Below are 23,945 nucleotides of genomic sequence, written 5' to 3'. Positions count from 1 at the left end.
AATTGAGATGCCACCAAAATTCATTTCAAGTAAATGCTCTAGAACATCTTTATTTTGGTATTTATTTTCTTTATTATCACAAACATTGCTGAAAGTCCTGGCAAAAGCTGCTACTTATTTCAAAAGGTGTACTATCACACCCTGAAATCACTGCCATCAGACAGAAAAAGGTAGGAGACACTGTACCATTTTCTACTTTCTACCATATTCCTGGGAATATAGTAAAGCTTGTTAGAAAGTCTGAAGTCCATAAATAGTTGCTGCTGGAAGGACAAAACTTACTGTTCAGAACATTCTCCAGTTTTTGCGTCATGGATCCTTCTACTTTTTCCGTTCCATCCGCTTCCAGTTTTTGATGGATTGCTGGAATAAAGTGTCTAGTTAAAATGCAGAACATTTTAATAGGTGGGAATACATTACATCAAAGTGACACTTTTAAACATTTTACAAATTAAAAATAAAGCGTTATTTTTCTTGTTAGACATAAAAAATACAAACATGCTTCATGGCAGCAGAGTCTAGTGGAGGACAGGGCTTAGAGCCAGACATTGCAGAATTTTAACCATTACTTTAACACAGACTTCCTGTATCTTCTTGAACAAGACACTAACGCTCAAGGAAAAAAAAAGAAGGCAACACATGGAAAGAACAATCCCAATTAGCAATCACGCAGTACAAATGTTAATTCAATTTAGTATTTTAAAAAGTAAGCATCATTAAAACACAAAATACTTTTGCTTTGTAGACCAGAGCTTTTACACTGATCTCACCAAAAAGAGATCAGCAATAATTAAAGGGTAAAAAGAGTCATGGGTAATTTGGATAATCCCAAAATCAAGTGCTAAAACCCTCCCTCACCAGTTGTTTGCATCTCTAAAAATGTACTCTCAAAACACGCAATTTATGAGTATCTTGTAGCAACACACTGCATGAACCATTACACAGAAGTATCACAATGCCTTTGCTCAAAACCATGTGAAAATGGAGGAGAGCTTGCCTTTTTTTTTTTCTTTTTTGAAGATGCTATTTTTTCCTGTCCTAAAATGCCAAGAGCCTCGACTCGTTTCCACATCATATTACTAAAGGACATGAAATGTGTACTATCAGCATTAAATTGTTGGTTTATTATATCTTCTTTTTCAGGAAAAGGGAGATTTACCAGCATACCTTAACTACACCATACCACTCTGGATATAGGAACAGTAAATGGAGTGCAGATACTCCTTGTAGATACTCCTTTCTTCTACTCACTCTCTCCTACACACTCTTCCTTCCCTCTTCCTCTCTGTTCAGTACAACCAGCATAGATCATATAGATTTTTTTTTTGAAGGCAGCATTTCTGTATACATGTATAGAGTATACATGAAACAATTTTTAAAATATCATTTGCAATTTAAATTTTCAATCTGTTAACGTATGTAAAATCCTCTCTATGAAATAGTCATCAGTTCCTGTTGCTTCAGACAAAATTAAGGCCCTAAAAAACCTCATAGTTTCCTGCTGATTCTCAGTAGAATGAAGTGAAGCTAAGCTACACTTGAAAAAAGTGATGTTCAGTGCTTTGAAGAAAGTGAGCAATGACATATTTTAGCTCAAAACACAAATACAGTTTTGAAACCAGTTTCCCAATAGTCCCGGTTTATCTTGTTTTGCTTTGCTTTGCATGGCAGAGCAACCCAAGTCCCTCAGCTGGATTCTTTTAAGACGAAACAAAACTAGAAGATGCATTCCATGAGTATATCTAATGTGCTCCAGGAGATACCTGGAATTCAATTCAGTGGGTGGTACCTGAACTAGTCTAAAGTACAGCCCAAACTGCCTATAATGTGCACATTCAGATGTCATCACCTACTGGTTTTGGGATGAGAGAGATTTAAAAGGAAAAAAAAAAAAAAAAAAAGGAAAATTCTATTATTTTCAAACATCTAAGTTTGACCCTTCAAATAGATCCAGCAGAAAGAATTTAAAACAGCTTTGCTTTTTTGAAAAGGCAAAAGCATTTTTTTGTCTTTGTTATTAAAGTCATTAGAGGGGAAAAAATAAACCTAATTTAGGACACCATATTTCTTAAACCAATCAACACTTAAATGAAATGAATTAAAACAGATTCTTGCATATTTTAAGAAACAGAGGTCTATCTTAAAATATGATGTGTTGTTAACCATAGCACATATTGTATATATGACACTACCTACAAGAATACCTCTACAATTTTATAACAAAAACATTAAAGGTTTTAATGATACTATTTCATTTATATACATTGGTTTCAGTCACAAGCAGCCAATTACTAAACTGCAATTAATGTTGCATACTGAAAGGCAATTTCATCAGAATAGCAACCACAACATAAAACCAAATATTGCGAGTACTTTTGGAACCACATCAAAGTGTAATGATTTGAATTTATATATTCTGAAAATATTCTACAAAGCATATTTTTGAAAGATACTTTCTAAACGGATGTGGATAAAAAACTAAGCTGCATTTAAAGTTTTTTAAAATTTAGTATTTTGGAACTATTCATTACCTAGCATTAACTGCTGACCAATTAACTATTACATAATGTCACTCCTGAAGGGGACACACCTAAGAATTTCCAAAACAGAACATCTAAATCGCTATATCAAAGCACCTTTTATCACCAGTATATGCCAAACACGATGAAGACCTCCTTTAATGTACAGAACAAGAAGTTTTGAAACACCAAGATTTACCATGTTAGCACATTCAAAAATGCCAAGTCATAAACTGTAGTTTTTTATACTGACAGCAGCTTATTTAGAAATTGTCTGATCATTAACCACTTCCTGAAAGTTTTAAAACACATCTCCAAAGCAATTCTCTTTCTCATGTCCTTTAGATAAGAATATACAATATCAGTACTGTTCCCTTCTTTTCTTTCTAGAAGATGGAAGACTAGATTTTTTTTTCACACTGGTATAATTTAAAGTTGGCAGCTTGGCATAAAGTATTTTAAATTCTTAGCTTGGAAATAGTGGTATTGGAAAGCCAGGAAGAATAATTCCATTAAGCAAATTCATAGGTGTGTTCAGGCAGAGAAAAACACCTCAATGGCAAAAAATATAAAAATAATACAAGGTATCGATTTCCAGAAAGGTGGAAAGCACTGTGGAGTAACAATAGAGGTATATTAAACATATGTAACTGATAGTGTAAACAAAAAGGTATTTTTGAACCACTGTCTAAAATGAAGTATTTTAGGACATATTGAAGAAGTGTAGACCTACCTAAACTACTCTCTACTCACAATAGGATTTCCTGTATATCTTTCTGCCTGTTTAACATGCTACTTTGTGTACAGAATCTATTTTTACACATATTCAGATTTTGCAATAAGTACATCCATATGAATACCAAAGTAGAGTTACAAAAACAAAGTTTCAAGTTTTCATAGTGAAAAATGTTATGAAAAATACTTTATCAGAAAGTCTAACCTTACTTTGTATGCAGCAACAGATTTTTAAAAAGCTAAGTACACGTCCCTTCCATGGAGACCAGACAAGAAGTCTCCAAGTTAGAAGTTTAGACAAGCAAAACTATGTGCAGTCAAGAAAAATAGCCGTAGACCTAATCTGACTGGAAGGAATCCAGAGATACTCAAATTATTCTTTTATCGTAGAGCACTAAACCCATGTAATGGTGAGATGGTGCTGTTTGGGACAATCCCCATTCTCATGCACCCACAGGCATCTTTTTATTTGATCTAGCAATCAAACAGCTGCAGGGCAGCCATAGTGCGATGATTTGGTGGAAAACTAACTCAGTAAGTAAGAGATTTTCTTTATTGACCAGTGACCTTGTCTAAATCTTGCCCCAGGTGCACCACTGCAATACAATGGAAGAAGAAGGAGCAGATGGCCAAGGGCAGGTGGAAACCCAGCCTACACCTCCCAGAGTAGCCAGCAGTGGAGATTAACTTCAACACAACTTCATATCCTCAACTCATCACTGGCTGCAGTAAGAAGAGCAAGGAGAAAAATTTAGGTCTTTGAAGACCTGAAATAAAGGATGGACAGAATTTTTTTTCTTGAATTGCCAGTTAACGTGGACTTACCTAATACAAGCTATACAAGCTGAAACAGCAGTTGGAAATCTAGGAGAGTCTGTTTACCATTATTGAGGAGCTCTACTGTGAGAAGCATACAATAAATAGCAATGCCAGGTCCAGATACTTCAACTCAGGACAGAAAATTAACTGTATTTTGTATTATCTTCGCCGATAAGTGTTCAAGTTTCCAGCTAAGTCAGAATATTTCAAAGGCTTGCAAACTTCAGAGCTGCAGTGAGATACTAACTAATAATAGTGAAGAGACTAAGTTTAGAGCTCACAGTCTCTAAACTGTGACTAAATATTACAAGATTGGTTATTTTTGGTCAAAACATACAAATTCAAATCTGGCAAATAAGCCTTCGTACAGTCCTTGCAGTAAAATAAACTGCAATTAATACATTGCTGCTTGTGAGGAAAACGATTTTATTTAATCTAAGGAAGGATACAGTCTTCTACTTGGCAACCATAAAGCTAACAAATTAAACCACACTTGCCAGGATCATGCAGTTTTTGACTTGCAAATTTCATTCTTGATTTACTTATTAGACATTTTAAAAACACATTTTGAGATAGGCACCAAGAGTGGTATTCTCAAAACCTCCTCAGCCTAACTCAGGTCAAATTAACACAGAAGCAAGCTTTCTGCTATTTTCTGATTGAAGGTGGCTAGAAATGCATTTGGTAGACCTGAAAATCTTACCCATTTCCACATAAATATGGTTAAAGAGAGGAAAAATAAAGTACCTGAAATGAGTCAAATCCTTTTAGTCAGATGCAGAAAATAAGGGGGGAGGGGGAAGAATACAAAAAAAGGAAAACCTGACTCAGGAAATTATTTCTGAAGATCTGATGTGGTAACTATAAAGAACTTGGCACCCAGGCAGAGATATGGAGGGATGAAGAATACATGTTAACACGCTTCTAGGATTTATGCCTTTGGTTTCCTTTATTGAAAGATCAACAATTTGAACAAAACATAAGATGGCTATTGATGAGGACAGCACCCCTACGTAGGGTAAAAAAGTATGGATTCAACAGGAATGCATAACTATAAATAATGAACAAAAAACAACACATAAGGCAGCGTGTCCTGAGCAGAGCTGGTAATACATTACACTAAGAGAAGCTAAAAAACCTGAAGTTTGTAACTAAGGCCATTAGTCAATACCGCTAAGGATTTTTTGGTTTGGTTTGTGTCAAGTTTTTACCTTTAAGATTTCTAGATATTTTTGCAAATTGCATGGCAAACTTGGCTTTATTTTGGTAAACATTGCTAATCCAAGCAGAAATTACAAAATACTGAAGTAAATGTATTGTCTTTAATCGCCTTGTTGTGTTTTGTTTCTCTAGCATTCATTTTTTCAAGCTGTTTACTCAGCACAGTGGGAAAAAAAAAAGAAAATATGAGATACTTAAAATGAATAAAAATATTAAGGCATGGTGCTAGGAAGGGAGGTTTTACGGAAATAAGAGAGAAAAACTGTAGTCTAACAACACTGCAAGGACTGATAAGTTTGTTCTCACATAGGTTTGTATTAAGGCAAGTGTGATGTTTCTAGGCAAATATCTCAGAAATAGACAGGAAAACAGGGTTTATTATTCTGCTATGGATCCACTAAAAATTCTGGGGGTGGATCCAGGTCCTCACCAGTATACATCAAAATGTTTGAATTTTTACCAATGGAGTGCTAACCTTCTGGATCTATGATAGCTAATGGTAGAAATAAAAGCAGCTTTTAGATGCTGCATGTATTTTAAGAGTGGTATGGAAATCAAAATGGAATTATGTAATATGAAATCAAGCTGGTTTCATGGCTGTAGGTGAAGTCTGGCTCAAATTTAATCATAAGTAATTTTTTGGACACTTGCAATCAACTTCAGTATTTCCTACTTGAAAAATGCAATTGCAAAAAAAAAAAAAAAAACAAAAACACCCCTTTATTTTTGATGCTTTACTGTTTTTCAGATGTGAACAAAACAATTTAACTGAAAAACATGAATTCATAAAGCATGACAGCCACATAGTAACTAAAAGCTACCATGACTGCATGCATTTATGGAAATTCTGCTAGTAATCAGCTTGCATCTCTAAAACAATTACTGATTTAAAAGAAGTTATTTGAGCAGACAGCATAAAGCCAGGTACAGGCTTGGGCACAGAAATTTCACTACGGATTGAGACAACTCCTGCTGTTTCACACTTCTTCAAATCAGACCATCTCTTTATTTGAGACACTGAAAGAAACCACCCCCTCGACAACGCTACGGTAAAACCTGCATGAAAGTTTGAGCCTTTTATCAATCATGACCACATAACTTTGCCTTTTAGAGTTGCCTTAAGATAATAATGGGTCTGCTACAGAAACAGATCATAGACATTGCATGAAGAAGCATCCACCTGAGACTAAACTACCTGCACCATCACCTAGATGCTTTACCAGCACTCAAACCTTTCTCAGTTGACGTCTCTTTCACCATACATTGCTCATTGCAATGCACCCCTTGTTATCTGGTGTTGCAAGCTCAGAACACAAGTTCTCAACAAGCAAATAAATCAGCATGTCTATTTTTCCATTGTGCGTACATCAGAAGGCCCATAAACGCAAGGACGAGATATGTAACAATTATAGAGCAATAGCTTCTTATTCAGCTTTTGCATAGAAGTGTTGCACAAGGATACCTCAAACCTTCAGACATGAGCATCCACTTGGAAAGCTAGACCATGAGCTTAGAGCGCATCAGCTATTGCTTCACAACAACTTGGAGGCATGACCTTAATTCTTAAACTTAACTTGCATCTACTGTGGGGCACAGACCCACATGTAAACTGTTACTCTGAAGTGACCGATACACTATTAAATACATGGCCAATACATGGAACATCTTAGTTTATCCTTGCCAGGTTGTTTCCACGGTCCTGTTCTTTCTTAACCTCTATGGATTACCATATACACCTGCTATAATAGCAGACTTCTTACCCTGCAAAGACTATATTCTATCATTTGAAGTGAGATGAGGAAGACAAGATTAACAGACACACACCACACAGAGCACTTCTAGCTACTTTAAGTCAGGTGCATAACATTTAAGTAGTAATCATATGTTTGAATTTGATTTACTCAGATCCATATGTTTAATAAAAATTCATATTATTTGGGTAAATGTGAATTAGATATGTTAGAAAAAAGGAATGTGCTACAAGCAAAGCCTGGTATAACAGTCTGAAGCCGTACTACCTAGCAAAAACAGTCATGGAGCTAGCAATGTAAAACCACTTCAAGATTAGTCATCAGTCTAGAATCGCTCATGAAAAAATTGCTGTATGTACTCTCTTCAAATTCAAACATGACATAACTGTTCAAAAGCCAGAAGTAAAGGCACACTTCTATGACTGACAAGCATCAGTTTTTAGTTTCTCAAATTGTCAGTCTGACTCAGAACTGAATATAGATCTAGTGGTTTATTTTGTCTTAGTTTCAGAAAAAACTAATTTAACAGACATAATGGCAACAGAATGCTGAATACTGAATCAGATCCAGGATCACTGTCATGCTCATCCTAGAATGGGCCTGAGGGAAAGAAGTGCAAAAATATTCTATAGGAAGGCAGAAGAGAGAGAGGCAGAGGAGAGGCATTGACCAGATATAGGATCATTTCAGCCTAGCCTATGTATTTAATGAAGTTATTAGATAAAATGCCAACTATAGTCCAAGTTCTCCATCATCCTAGCATGCGCATAAGCCACATATCTGAACAGGAGTGGAAGAGGAAAAGAAAAGAATAGTGCTGTAATAGCCAGCAGTGCTTCTTTTGTACATATTTTTTCCTGAAAATAATGTAAAATGCGTTTGTAGTTGTAACTGCACAAGAACTATTGCCATGACAAATCAGCAAGTTCAATCTAAATCTCAAATTTGTTCAATGTAGCTGTGTTTCAAAGACAACACAACATCTTCTTTACTTGCCAATACAGATGTCATGCTTGCATGTTTTTTGCACAACTGAGTGACTGAAGTGGTCATTTCCCTATTTTTTTTTTCCTTTCCCTTACATAAAAAGAAACTCTGCAGCATAAGCCTCTTTGTAAAGAGCACTTCTGAAAAAAATATATTCAAAGTAAATGCATTTGCTAATTCTCCAAAGACTTCTGTGCAGGACATGACTTGTTCATGACAATTAAACACGGCTTGTCTACAAGCACATAAACAGCAGCCCCTTCAGGAATGCTACCGTCTAGGTTGCAATTAGAATGACAGGAAATAAATCAGCTGAACTCCCCACCATCGACAAGTGGGTCAAATTGAGGTGAGCACAGTTCCCCTCAGCTCAGTTTACAGCTGCCTTCAGCTGACGAAACAAACTTCCTGCTGAATGGCTCCTCCGTAGCAAAGTCACTGTCACACTGGCAGCCAAGCTACCGGGCAGAGAGACAGGAGGATCTGATAAGGCCATTCTATCTTCCAAGAAATTAAACCAAACAAGCAAGGGTTCTACTAAGGAAATAGGAGGTCAAATAGGCTAAACTGTTTCTAAAAAACAAATACAATAAACATCTCAGGATAGCTTTTTGTGGTTTTTGTTGCTTACTTGTGAAAACTTTAATACTCATTTAAATGTGTCATATAGTCTGATAGCACACTCAAGATCAGACTGATCTTACTGATCCCAGCTAATTGAAAAAGCTACACCATAATCAGTAATTCAGGGTCTTCCAGATCAAGCTCACGTATTTAAAATAAACACTGTTAAAACAAGTGTATGGGTTAAAAAAAAAAAAAAAAAAAATCAGGTATAAACAGATGTGCAAAAAGATGAAGTACCTGGTAAAGCAAGTGTTATACCTCTTCAAGTTAGCCTCCTACAAAAAGTAACATCCTGCATCAATTTCAGGAGACCCAGGAGAAATAACTGTACACAGATAGCTCCACTCTACAACTAAACAGACCTGCAGTTTATAAAGCACTGGTGCTAGAAGTTGTGTTCTAGGATATCTGAAGGGGAAAAGTGAGTGCCTTTTTGCCCACCGACAAAAATGTATCTTCAGAAAATGCATTAGATCTTAGAAATCTTCTCAGAGGAAGTGAATTAAAAAAACCCAAGCCAAATCAAGACACCTCAGGAAAACAGAAATCATATTGGAAAACAGTATTCAGTAATGATTTTCCACCGAGTCACTTTTCATCTGTGATTGCTGTATGCTCAGCAAATTAGGAAAGTTCGCAGAACCAAGGCTATGTCCGTAATACTTCGTGCTGAAACAATCCTTCAGCTTTCAAATATAAACTGTTCTTCATGTACCTTCGTTTAAAGGCACACAAATTCTAGTTGCACCTTTTTAAATGAAAAAATAAGAAACACAAATTCACCTTTACATTTGTAAGGACAGAAATGTGCCCTTATATCACTGTGCACAAACACTGTATAGCCACAGTATAATGGCATTTTTAATTTAATCTTCTGTTAAAGAGCTTGAATTTCATAATTTTGTGCCTACAAATGAATGAAGGTTTTGTTTGTTTGGGGGTTGTTTGTTTTTGTTTGGTTTTCTGAAGAAAAGCTTTGATAACTGACAGTAGTGCAGGATGATGATGTCAGAAGTACCCTTTTTTTTTTGCTGATACTGGAAGCTTCTCCACATCAAACTTAGCTGTTGATTGCACGGACCACAGGTTCAAGTCTTGCCAAGGATATACAATTTTTCCATCTACATTCCCTCAAAAAATGTACTGCGTAAGGGGGAAAGAAAGGGCAAATAAGCAGTTCTGCATTACAAAGCTAAAATTCATATGCATTAAGGGACTTATTTTTAATTGAAAAGAATCAAAAACGCTTCTGCATGTGAATTTATTAGGAATTTTCAACAGAGAAATGCATATTAAAATGCTACATAAGGCAGCTGTGACCTGCACTGCATTCTCATTAAAATTTGGTTTCAGAATTTAAAAACTAAATATTGTATTGATAAATCCTTTGAAGTCCAGTGTTATAACTTTGAATTTATAAGAGATTAAGACTTCAAGTCTTTCATTTTCTTTTACAACACCATCAAGGCCATTCATTCTTAGTACTATTGTAATTCACTGTTTCTAGCAACACAAGCTACAAGTCTGCTTCCTTCTGAGTACTTAAGGGGGATCACTGGGAAGAAAACTAAAACAAGCCACTTTGGTTACAGATGAAAAGTGGCACCAAGAACCACATGAGTCATCCCAAGTTTTCAATTCATAGTTTATCTAAAGAACTGCACTGAAACTCTGATTTTAGGTAAAAACACCACTCTGATACAGATAAGAGATGTAAACCAATATTGCAGCTCTAAGATTTTTTCAAAAAATTAAGAACACAGTATTTAGTGAAATAAATGAGTTTGATTTCCCTATCATTATTTTATTAGTATTTTTCACATTCCTAGTAGCTCTCTGGCCTCTCCATTTATCAGAAAACCAGTCTCCAAAGGCAAGAAGCCTACACTTTGATAGGACAAGAGAAAAAAAGAAATCACTCAGTTGTGTTCAGTCTTTCTAAAACCTCGCAACATTTATGGTTTGCATTAGCTTTCTGTAAATCCTACTAAGTCCAAAAAGTAATCTTACAAGATAACACAAATGTCTGCCCGCACTACTTTTTATCCATAGCAGTAACTGTTTGGAATCAGAATTCTGAACCTTTTAGAGCACTTGATATTGTATATGTAAAGCAGATTTGGTTGTGAAAAACAAGTCACCTTCCAATATTTCTTCAGGATTATTTAGGAGTTTGAACTATTTAAGAAAAATTAGGATTTCAGTACTTTCAAGATTTTAAGACTTACAAAGAAATAGGCCATTATCATTTTTCCTAACTTTTAATAAAAACTCTGCCTAAAAATATTGAAGAATGCCAAATACTGATTTGTCTTAGTGTCTTTTCCTACAACTATCACCACAATCTTTAGTATTTCCACTAAATCCTTTAATACTTCCCTTCTGTTAGTGAATCGATCTAGATTTAGGTCAAGGTTTTCCAAAATTGATCAGTAATAGGTCAGTTCTGGGCAGAGTAATAAAGATGTTCAGGAGTTAAGATTCTTCACAGGAAGAATCTGAAGATGTCTCCAGAAGAGGTCTTCCCCATCACAACACATATGTCCACACTTGTAGTAGAAGTTCTCTTAAAAATTAGGCAGGCAGCCAAAAGCTATCAACCACTTTTGAAAACGCTGTCATCAGAAGGGCAGGTGACAGGTTTATTTGCCTGGGGCAGGAATACGGGTGGACAACGAGGTGAGACAGCGCTGCCTTCCCTTTTCCCTCACACGTGGAAGTGGTTATCAGAGCAACCTGCAAGTGGGCCATGAGAAAACTGTTCTCTAAAGCAGTGTTCCTAAAGTCAATGGAAGTGCTAGTGTGGCTGAGGCTATGAGGAGATATAAGTTTTCTTACACTGTGGTACCCATAACACAAGATCAACGATCAGGAATGATAATCCTGCAATATACAATAACCATGGATGACAGCACATAATATCAAACCTGCTGGGGATGGCCCAGCACTGTCACTTTCTTATCCAGTACAGTTCCTAATTAGAAAGGACTACAGTAGCCCACAATGAGCTTCTACTAGAGAGAAATTTTATGTTTTAAGTAAATATATATATACCTAAATATCACAGACAACTAAGGTAATCTCCCTAGTGTGTTGCATTTTCCCTATGGCAAGTAGAATATAAAGGCCATCTGATTTCCGAAGTCAGAGTTTACTGAACATTCATGTAAGTCATAGAGTCTGACTATGGGATAAGGCATCATAAAATCAGGTTTTTATATTGGTAGAGTTTGTAAGTCCTCTTACTATCATCTCCAGTTCAACATTTCCTGTATTTTCTGGATTTGTGGTCTAAGCGGATGCATCAAATCCTTCCCATTCCTGTCAGATACATTTGGTGTCAGCTTTTGCAAATATACCACAACAATCACCTAGCCAGTCCCAGTGACCAGTACAATACAGATTTTGGGCTCATTACACACTTTTAGAAGAGAATGCAAAGAAAATATTTTTAATATTAAATTCAACCATACATGCAGATCTTGTCTTTTCTTTTATACTGTATATAGGAATCGGAGAGCATCTTTACCTGACAGAGCATCTTGTGCTTCAAAAAATGTGCTGAGGCCTCCTTTCACATAAGCTAGACTCCCCTCATTTTTCTTATTAGCTTGCTTCTTCAAGTTCACAACAGCCGTTTTGAGCTGATCAAAACTGAAAACAAACAAGAAAACCACCATAACATTCAAACAACGAATAATGTCACCTAATGAACAAACAAAACAAACTACTTGGAAAACAAACCAGCTACTTTTGCCACAACTATTAAGGACAGAGTAGTTGCTAACAAGTGTGCTTCTTGACAATAATTATTCACTCTTAGTCCAAAAACGTTTTGGTTTTCAGTCTTAATCCTAAATTGAGAGATCCTATAACTTGTGATGGAATAGACTTCTTTATAATACAAATTAGCTAAGAAATTTCTTCTAAACATGCAATATTGCTCTTAGCTAACTGCCCGTACTACATTAAATAGGTAATAGTACAATCCAGTACACTTAGTACACTGGATTAACTACTGAGATGTTAGAAGTCTCTCTAATAATGACATTTGTTTAACTCTGCAGCACAGTTCACAGTGCTTTCACACTTCCACTTTCTGAACTCCTTCAATATTTTTATGTTGGTTCAGACATACAGTTTAGAATTGAACACAATATTAGTGCAAAAATAAACACTGAACAGATTCCTGCTTGATGAAAGTATGTTTTTCACATGTAGTCCATGGAATTGTTTTTGAAGGAGGCTTCATGAAGAAATTTTAATCCCCAACTTCTTGTTTGTATGGCAGGTTTCTTTTTATCTTAGCTTCCTAATATTTCTGGATTTTTGCTAGTTTACATTCAATTTCACTTTTTCGTTTATTTTGCAAGCGACTGGAATTACTTTAGAAGTGATATGTCACAACTAATTCTTAATTATTGTATAGCATTTTTTTGCTGTTCGTGATGAATATGATCTCAGTAGTTACGCTACTAGATTCATTATAAAAGCACTATCACAAACAAGCCCAGAAATACAAATGTAACACGTGATTTTCATCCTTAAAGTCTCTTCTCCTACCTGCAGGCCAAACCCATCTCCCTAATACAAAAGAATCAAACAAAAATCGTACCATACCTCAGAGAGGGGAGGCAAACAATGAAGTAAGGAAATTAAGACATAAGGAAATTCCCCAGCAGCTTTTGTCCATTTTAAATAGTGATAGAAAAAGACATTTTAAGAGAACAAACCAAACTTTAGCTTATGTAGTGAGAAGACTATCACCACCTGCTGGGAGACAAAAAACACTAGTGCACTTACAGGCACTGTCCTTTTTATAATGATGACATCACAACATTTTGCTTCCTTTCCTATTTCAATCTGCTGGTCAGAAATCACATTAGCCAATAGCCAATTGGTCTATTTGGGCATACAAGAAGTACTTAGCAGCATTTTCAAACTAACAAAAATCTGTACAGTTATCTTTTTAAGCACTGTTTCATGTTATCTGATGATCTAATAGTAGGTCTAACTAGTTTATTTATATTTGTCAGGATACTGTCAGGGTAAAAAAAAAAAAAATAAAAAAGATGTTATTTTGATTGCTTAAAAAGAATTTCCTTCAGGGAAAAAAGCAGGCATAAGCTAACCAAAACATCAGTGCTCCACACATTTAGCACTCCCAGTACCTGAGGTTATGTAGAGGACAAGAATGAAACGACTGCTGTGTGTTTCCGGAAAAACAGCAAAAACTATATGGGGCAGATAATTCTACAACTCCAGAATATTTCTAAGACTACATATTTTGAAGTAGGAAGGAAAAGAAAAAAAATCAGCTTTGCTTATTTTTTATTTAAAAAGCTATTTATAATTAGATCCAAAACATGATTGGATTCACCCTACCCTTTGAGCCATTCTTCCTATTGAGTTTCAGACAGTTCTTGCACCTTCAATGCTAAGATTTAGATTTTATAAACCAATAAAATCTTAACATACAAAAAACCAGCTTTAATTTAAAACCAAACATTAATACTTTTTATTCCACTGCACTGAGGGGACTATGACTTGAAACTACTGACATACAAAGACAGAAATTGATTAAAATTTTCTTCAAAGAAAGAGTAAGTTTTTAAGTAGATACTAGACAAAGCTTTTAAAATGTTTTTTTCTTAATAGGAAGCTTCAAACCGACATGAGAATGGTCTTTCATGCACTGACTCATAGGCATAATACAAACTATAAAGGGGCCATGCAAGCTGGTGTAATTATTTAAGTTATCAATTCATAGTACTGATGACCAGAAAAATCAGTGTCTTACTGACACTTTGTTCTATTAGAACTATAACCGTTACATTACACTGTTGTTCATATTCAATGGCAATTGTGATAGAAAGAGTTATTTAAGCAGTTCTAAGGAAGTCATTTAATTCATTTTCTGGATCCACAGCACCCTTAAATGTACTTAAACCATCTATGACAGACACCCATCAAATCAAATCTCACTCTCCTGTGATGGTCATTCTGCAGCTTTTCAAGTTACAGGGTCCCAGGGCTTAAGCAATCTGATATTGTTTTTAATCTGCATCTAACCTAAACCTCCCCTGCTGCATACTCAGACAGTTTGTTCTATTCTTAGCAAACCAAGAACAATTGATGGCTATCCTTGCACTGCCCACTACATATTTAGAACATGCATTCTGTATAATTTTTTTCTTTTCTAAGCATTTATTTCATTCAAGCTGTATACCCACAGATATTTATCTATTCCTATTTTTGTGACTCAACTCTCCCAACTTTCTTAAAGCAGTGGCCAAAACTGGTCAGCACACTTCAACTGCAGCTTTAATAACACTAAGCAGAATAATTATCCCCATATCTTGCTGATGTACCCCAGAAGATGATTTGTACAGCCAGCCAACTGGTATTTATGGCACATTATAAACTCCAGGTTGTCTTCTGTACTACTGTTGTCTAACCCCAGGTGTGTACTCTGCTGCTTGCCTCCCCCACAGCCCTTAGAGCCTTGCACTCAACTATTTCATGACTGCCTTTTCAGGCAATTGCTAGCGGAAACACTTCATTTACTTCCTCATACCACCATGACAGGTTTTCCACCTCCTTGAACAAGCTCTAAACCATCCTGCCATCTGCTCCATAAGAGAGGCCATACATTGAAGCTGTTCCTTCACACAAAGGTCAAGTGCCTCTCTTTTTTCCTGGCTATCTTTCTCAGAAAGCCTCTTCCAATCCATCACAGAACTCCGTGCAGATGAGCAATCCCTCTTTATTACAGTGAGATGCTTGTCTAATCCCACATGTGGGGCTCTGTAAAGGCACTTGAGGTTGGCCGATTACAAGGGGTTTTGTAATTCCCTACAGTGCTCTCAACCCCATCACTGAACCACACATGCAGGCCTCTGATCTCTGTCCCCTCATTTAACTGCAAACTGTTATCACCAACCCCTGATATTCCTAATTTGATGTCCTTGTCAAATTGCAAACCTGCTGGCAAAGATGCTCCTGCCCCACTTTTTCAAATGGCTTCTACTTCTCAGTTGCAGTCCTTGTTCTTTAATAATGGATCCATGGCTATACAAGTAAAAATGTTGTCTGTGAAACCAGTGGTACAGCCAGCTATGCATCCACTACTACCTCAATCTTTCCTCTTCACCCATAGATCAAAGAGAATACCAGGGCTCTTATGTTCTCCACTTTTGTCCCCAGATGTTTGCAATCTCTCTTGATCTACACCTTTCTTGGCAGTGTCACTGGTGCCCACATGAATGAGCAACAAAATGGCAACAGTCCAAGAGCCAAACATAACAAATTTTTTTAAACAGTTACATCAAAAGCCGTTTGTTCTTTCGCACTTTATTATCCTTTCAGCTTTTTTTAAAAACCCAAAGTTATCAGATTGTGACAGATACAATCCATTTTCAATCACTCCTCCTTTAGTTACTTGATTTCAAAAGATACTGTCATTAGGTGTGTATTAGGTAATGGTGTTCTCTTGCTGTTGTTTTAGCTCTTCAATCTACCATCACTTTGAGAGGAAATGAAAGTATTTCCCAAGCAGACTAATGGTTATTTCTGGAGCTCCTCAAAACACCACTGTCCTCTCCCCCCACCTCCAACAAAACAAAACCACACCAAAAAACCCAAACAAAAACAACAACCAAAAAACAAAATACCAAAACCAACCCTCACCTGTTGCTAACCACTAGATAACAAAAAAATATTAAATTTCCAAAGTGGTATTTCCCTTCAAAATGCTAATCAGATTACACAGCTGAAACCAAAGGACAATAAAGCTTCATCATTTCTACTAAAAATAGTTTCTAGTATTATCTGAACAGCAGCAGACAGAAGTTACAGAACTCAGTTATACAGGCAAAAAATATATTTACCTAACGCATTAATGTAAGTGCACATTACAAACCAGATTTAAAAATGAAGAAGTTAACGATCAAGATTTTAAAAGATCTTACTTGCTTGTCAAACTTCTTTCGACTATAGCATTTTCCACAGGAGCTGATTAAAAGCTAACCAATCCTACTAGCAGTTTTACTCTTTGTCATCTGTTCAGTGCTCTTATACCGAGCTTCTAGCCATGACTTAACACCTGAAGTTTCCAGTCAAGGCCATGCTTCCTAACTTCTTGGTTCATAAAGGGCTCCAGTATGAAGCAAGACAATTTCCATCTGACATGGGGGGTTGGGGTAAAGCCACAAATTAGGTCTGGTTAAAAATGAAGTTTTCCTCATAACCACATTGGGCAAACTGGTTGATTCAAGTGTCTAGCCAAGCAGAAATATCACAGGCAGTAGAGACTACAGGTCTATTACTGAAAATATCAACCACCAACGACACATCTGGTGTAAAATGAAATAACATCAAGTGACTTGCATTTAAAACAACTGTTTATATGATACCAACAAACCTTGTTGTTGAATGATTCTCAATCAGGTACCAGGCAGCAGAAAAGTTTTCACTAGTGAAGTCAGCACTCATGCCAGGAAACAGTGCCTCTAAATCTTTTTGAGGAAATCTGCCTCTGAAAAATGAACATTCATTTCTTCAGTGAGACATATCCCAGCAAACATATTACAACTGTCACATTAAAAACCAACCAACCAAACAAAAACCCAAATGCAATTCAAACAAATCACGTTCCAGCAAGACGTAAATTTGTATCTCACCATGACGTTCAATTTGGTATTACAGACACATGTAGCATGACTGGGAAAAAGAAGACTGAAATTTAATCTAAGTAAAACTACTTTTACCATTTTGTTTTCACCATTACACATTTGTCAGAAGTATTGCCCATACAAAATGCTTCTAAAGAAAGAACTGCTGCCTTCAGAAAATGGGACTAGACAGACTCACCATGATACTACTAACATTCAAATCCAGGACCACTAATGCTGAATGTACTCAAAGTCAACTCTACCTTTTAAACAAGAAAATCAGTGCACCAAGCCAAGTAAAATAAGACACAATATTCTCTATAAACCAGGAACCAGTATCTATCTAACTGTAAGGCAACAGGACATCACCAGGTTGACAGCTTGTAAGTGATCTCACACCATCATTGTCTATTGGTTCACATGCAGGATAAGTCCCACAGAAACATGAAGGAAGACACATGGACCATTCTTTTATTATATACAAACACTGAAATAAATCCTGAGTTAAAACCATCCTCTTGCAAAACAGAATACACTGATCTGTCTGTTTATAGTACACAAAACATAAGGAAAGGTGGGTATGTCTTCAGTTAGAAACAGTGTGTTTTGTTTGTTTTTATTAAATCCTACACTGTACAAAGATAGCATGCAAGCTAATTCCTTGTGAAAGCAGATTCTCTACAATAGCACAAGTAGTTTCTAAGCTACTCCTACAGAAAATGTATTGCATTTATTTTTAAGTTGGTGTAATAAAAATACTTACAGCACTTTTTGAGGAAAACATGGCAATCTTCATCCCTCAGTCCAGACACACACTTAATGCTTAGCCATGTTCATGCCATCACACATCCTCAGTACATCACCAGGTGCACTCACCACTCTATTCTTTACCACCAGCTACATCTCACCTTCAGAAACTAATCATGGCAAACAAGTTCACTTTTGGTCAGCCCTGAATTGGTCAGGCAGTTGGACTAGGTGATCATTGTAGGTCCCGTCCAATTAAATATACTATTCCGTTCTAAAAATTTACTGTGTGATTCTTGGATCACACCATCAACCTCAAAAGTCAAAAATCCCTCTCTGATCCTCACAAGCTTGATGAATTCTGCTATACAAAGGACACTGTACACAAATGTAAACCTGCTGTACTTTGCATTTAAGATCAATTGTGGGTGGGGGTAGCAATCCAGAGTCAGTTATTGGAATTACGCTTCGCATATATGAAAAGCCATTTGAATGGACACGAAAGCAATTACTTATTAGTTTTGTTTTTTTTCTGTAATATAAACATATTTCAAGATAGCTAAAGCCATTTTTATTACAAAAAGAAAACAGCAGATTAAGTGAGGCAAATCTAAAAGTACAATTATACAGAAACAAGAGTTGTTTTCTGTGGGTTTCTATTCATATCTAAATGGTCATCAGCACAAGCAGGTACAAAGGACCTACATACATAATGACATGGCACAGAAGAATTTCATCAGTAGCACCTGAATACAGCAGGGGCATGAAACAATGCTTTTTAAAAATAAGCAAAAACAATCAAATGAGATGCAAGGAAAAGTGATGACAGATATGGAAAGCAGAGAGACCGGGAAAATAGTGCAAGAAACAAATGTTGCAAAAAACCCCTGAGGGTCCAAACATTTCTCTGTGTTCAACAAAAAAGCTATAACATTAATATAAAAATTTATAAAGAAAAGTAGTGAGATTCAGCATTACCAATGGCCTTGAATTTCATGAATGCCAGTTAGTGAGCAGAAAATGCTGATGGAACTAAGAAGGTGAAGAAAATTTCAATTTATCCTTCCTTTAAATAAATTTTAAGATGTCTTATTTTGCATTCAAAGCAGTCGAAAGTGCATAGTAGGCACATGATTTTACAGAACAGTACTTCACATATATTACATGGCACAGCTGCCCATAAAACCTTTTTATTAAATCCACACATGGTAGCATCTTTGTGGACAACTACATTTTTAATGCTAAAAAACAAAACCAATAAAAACTTTACATTTTTCTCAGAAGAGATTCAGAACTCCAGTGCAAGCCCTTTAAGTGCATGCCACAAAACAGAATTTTGTTCATGTTTTTCAGAACTTCAGTATATTTTTCTCAAAAGCCGAAAGAAACAGACATGACACCAAAAGCACACACACTCAACAAATATACCATTACCAAACGCTACCTATTACTGCAAGATTGTAAGATATAAGCATGATAGCTTAAGCTTGTGTATGAGCTATACAGTTCCCCAGGGGTGGGGAAAAAAACCTCACTATTTTATATAAATACATGCATATATGTTGAGATAAAGACCAATAATTCAGCTAGGGATGTAATAAATTCCTGCAAATGAGTTTTGCCCACAGACAGTGGGACAGAAGTGAAGGGTTTTCTTCAGTTTGATGTTTGACTGCATTGAAAAGTTATTAGGAGCTTTTTTCCAGCAGATGTATTTGCACAGAGCCATAAATTAGCAATGCGTTTATGGCTGCTTTTATCTGTGCAGACATATTTTAGACATAGTCACAACAGAGTAGAAACATGAATGTGAATGTGTGCGGTATGTTAACAATATGTTATACTCTATGGTGTAGTATCCTTATTTTTATCATAAATTTTTCCAGTAGTTTTTCCACTAACAGATATGGGGAGCTTGGAATGACTTGCCACAGCTGTCTTCACAACAAGCTGCTCATTAAAAAGTTCAAACTGAAAGCAACTGTATTTCTAAAATGTCTGGCCAGATGTATCTAAAAAGAGACTGACTCCACAAACGCACAAGTTTGTTTCATTAACTTCCATTAGTAAGTTAAATAAATAAGTCCTTGGAAGTTGTTCTCATGAAAACTTGCTTACCGTTTACTTATAAACAAGCACATATGTGACTTGAGAAAGCATTTCTGTTTTACTCATTTCAACATTATAGAGTAAATTTGAACTAGTAGCAAAAGCTGAGGTCATGCTGACATGCAATGAAATTGTTGATAATTTTTCTGTTGATTTGCTCATTATATAAAAGTAGCTTCAGGAAGCAACTCCAAATACTTAATCATTGCTTAAAAAGCAATTACTGTAAAAGAAACTGGGAACCACACATCAATGCAGAAAACCTCACAAAAAGAAGGGAGAAGTTTACCATCCATGATAACTCTACACATTTTGCTCCCTTTACAACTTTGGCAAACACATATTGGATTTATATAGTAGAACTTTCTGCTAGGCAGATGATTTTATTTAAAACAGGACCAGATCTGGTACTAGACTTATAGTAAGCATTTTAAAGTAGTCTTATTCATCCCTCAGCAACAAATTTAAATATAAAAGTAATTAAGATTTCACATACTATTTATATCAATGAGAACTACAATAAAAATAAATTGGGTTTCAGGCCACCATACACTTCCACTTCCCTCAAACATGTTTTGAGTGTATCTAATAAAGCCATGCAGTATTAGATGTAGTGGTCTTTGTTTTCTCATAAAGATCATATGTATCTACTTTGGATTCCAAATACATACGGTGCAATCAATTCACGTGTGCCGCATGTACCTATCAATACAAGTCCCTCCTTCCACTACCCCAAACTTTAGGTTCCGTATAGCCTGACACTCAATAGATCTATTTGCAATAGATATATTTGCTCTTACAAATCCTGCTACTTAACTTGTGCATATACAGAGCATTTATATTCTCCAGAAGTTTAGGATCAGTTGTGATCTCCACGGGTAAACTACAGCCTCCAAGCAATCAAAATTGAGTAACAGCAACAGAACACAATGGATACTAACAGAGTCTAACTATGAATACAGCTTAGCAAGTTCTAATTTTTCTGTAAAGATTATTTTGTTCCCAGAGTTTCAGGATCTCGTAGTATGCTTTTCAGCATACATAACCATATTTGCAGATTAAAGGTAGGTCCCAAAACAGGATACAGTCACCAAAGGTAACTTGAACCTCAATTCCACATGAGTTTGTAGGTCAAAAGGAGCAACTTTAAATAAACACAGATTCTGAATAGCAACCAGCATAAACAAGCTCCAGCTAGAGCTGCTGTACACTCCCCTCTCTGTCTGGTACCAGACCCCAAGAAGCAGGCTTTGTACCAGCTGTACTGTGTTAATAATGCACGCAAAAGACACACATAAGAGACCCTGGAGTAGACTAAACACGACAAATCAGAAGGTGTTAACAAAGGTCTTTCCAACAGCAAGAAGACAAGGATGGACCCTGGCAATTCCTCCCTAGTAGCACTGGCTTTGTCAGAAACAACAAAACAACAACTGCATTTGAGAAATGGCAGAATGTGATACGAGATATCTACGAAGAGATTATAGGCTGGTAGCTGCCACTGATGCATCAGCCTTACAAGCAGTAAGTATTAATGTATTTTTAAACATAATAAAATTAGGACTACATACTACTATATACTGCATCTCCCTTGACAATTTTTCTGCATGCATCTCTGTGATAAAAGCTTCTGCAAGCCCATCATATTCAAGGATGAAATCCCATAGAAGCCACTTAAATAAATATCAAAGCCTCCAGAAAGTCTTTTCCCATCTTACGGTAGCAAGTGGATATTTACCATTAGGTGGCAGCGCAAGATCATTTGTTCCCCCCTCCCAGACCAACTCTTTTGGAAGCTGGTGTGGGAAGAGTGAAGCATCTGTGTCGAGTGGGTGGATACAGAAGTATGTGGAATGCACTTAGCATGTCAGCATTTGCTTTCATGTACAACATGGATCCACCACAATGACCTCTGCTACATGCAAAACAACAAGTACTGTTCAAAAATTTTCTAAGCACCGCTAGGTCTGACTGTTCTTACTGCTTTGCAGAGAATGGATTTTCTTAGACAGAGTAGGCAGGGAAAGTAGGGAACCTTTGATTAAACAAGGGCTTCTGCAGGGGGGAAAAGTATGTGACACATCTGAACAAGCAATTCATTCACAAGTCTTATGTAGATCTAAATTTTCCACCAACAGATTTCAACCAGTGCCTTCACAAAACAGGCATCACATATTCTCTCCCAGAACTGTTCAAAATTGTGAACAATCTTATGTTGTTACCAACCTGCTCTTCTAACAGCTCTAAACTGTGAAAACCAACCCAAGTACTGCAACATCGCTGTTATTGTTAGCATTTTCACATCAAATTTCCACATTCCTCATACTGAGGTGACTACTCCGTATATACTTTTTCTTCCTGCAGGCTGTTTAAGCCTTCTGTAAGAGCTTCTGGCTACATCTGCGTAATAGCACAGCCAGGAATACTCCACAGGGAGGAAAGTGGCACAGTTCTACTTTGCACTTAAAGCAAACATAAAAATGGTGACAGAAAACTAAAGCTTTCTATCAGTCTTCGCTCCATTCTTAAAATTAAAAAAACCCCTAGAGCTCAAAGAATATTTGAAATACTTATTTTCTGGTGTGAATGAAAAACTTCATAGCACACACACAATATGCACTAAGTGACAGCAATGTAAAAAAAACCCCTCATCTAATTGGATCAGTTCTGTAATTTAAAAGATGAACAAGCAACTATTAGCAAGGCAGGAGAACAAATGTGTGCTAATGCTCTTGTACAAATACATTTGTGACTTACAGGATCACTGAAACATAATAACCAGCAAGTTTCACTACAATATAAATGATTTTACTGTTTAGTAACTGAGATTCTAAGTTAGCTCTATGGCAAAAAAACAACAATTAATGCCTGGAAAAAATTAAGAACTTATCAGCCAGAAATTATGTTAAACTTGCAGGCTGAAAGACGATGGCTTGCACATTGTGTATACATATAACATTTAAAATACCTTGCCTACGCCTATGTAGAAAACAACCAGGATGATGAGTGTATATCCATAGTTCTTGCTTTGCATCCTTGCAACATTTGAATATGAATAAGAGAATTACAGAGCATATTTTGAGTAGATATATTACTCCTATGATAAATCTACAGGCAGTATTCCAATTATTAATAGAATATGTTAGACCCACTATTATCTATTTCCCTTAATTTACCGTTCAAACCTTTTGTTCACTTAAATCCCAGTCACACCCAAGTAAACTCCACTCTTAAGTCTACTGAGTCAGAGTAAATATTTTTTGTCCCTGTGCTTGCCTAATAATTTAATGAAACACTGTACTAAAGCACTTCTGTTCATTACTTACAGGATCTTTTTTCTAGTATTTTAATGTCCCATTTGTAAAACCTTAAAAACACCCACATGAATGATTCAAAAGCTATGATTAATTTTTAAACACATTTTAATTGGAGGAAGTAACATAAACAATGTTTAAAAAGCCACAAAATGAACTTCTATAACTAAGCATAACTCATACTAAAAAATCATAATGTCACAACAGATAGGTGATCTCACTCTTTCCCATGCTGCAGATTGTCTTTTCTAGTTGGTGTCAGAAATACTGTGGCCAGCAGGACTAGGGAAGTGATCATTCCCCTGTACTCAGCACCGGTGAGGCCCCACCTCGAATCCTGTGTTCAGTTTTGGACCCCTCACAACAAGAAAGTCATTGAGGTGCTGGAAAGATTTCAGAGGAGGGCAACAAAGCTGGTGGGGGGCCTGAAGCTCAAGTCTGATG

The 23,945-nt window shown here is 36.2% G+C and overlaps 1 protein-coding gene across 2 annotated transcripts in view; it reads right to left on the bottom strand.

The window, feature by feature from the left end:
• The window catches only part of EXOC2 (exocyst complex component 2), a 127,506-nt gene that overhangs the window by 80,330 nt on the left and 23,231 nt on the right, over window positions 1-23,945 (bottom strand). For both annotated transcript variants that reach the window (XM_082046630.1, XM_082046631.1), the window contains exons 5-7: window positions 17,082-17,195; window positions 12,189-12,313; window positions 283-363 (exon numbers count right to left, since the gene is read on the bottom strand). In XM_082046630.1, the coding sequence (XP_081902756.1) occupies window positions 283-363; window positions 12,189-12,313; window positions 17,082-17,195 (320 nt within the window). The remainder of the gene's footprint in view (window positions 1-282; window positions 364-12,188; window positions 12,314-17,081; window positions 17,196-23,945) is intronic.

This window comes from Streptopelia decaocto, assembly GCF_964273445.1.
Source record: "Streptopelia decaocto genome assembly, chromosome: 2".
NCBI lineage: Eukaryota > Metazoa > Chordata > Aves > Columbiformes > Columbidae > Streptopelia > Streptopelia decaocto.
This window is presented reverse-complemented; position numbering and strand designations above follow the sequence as displayed.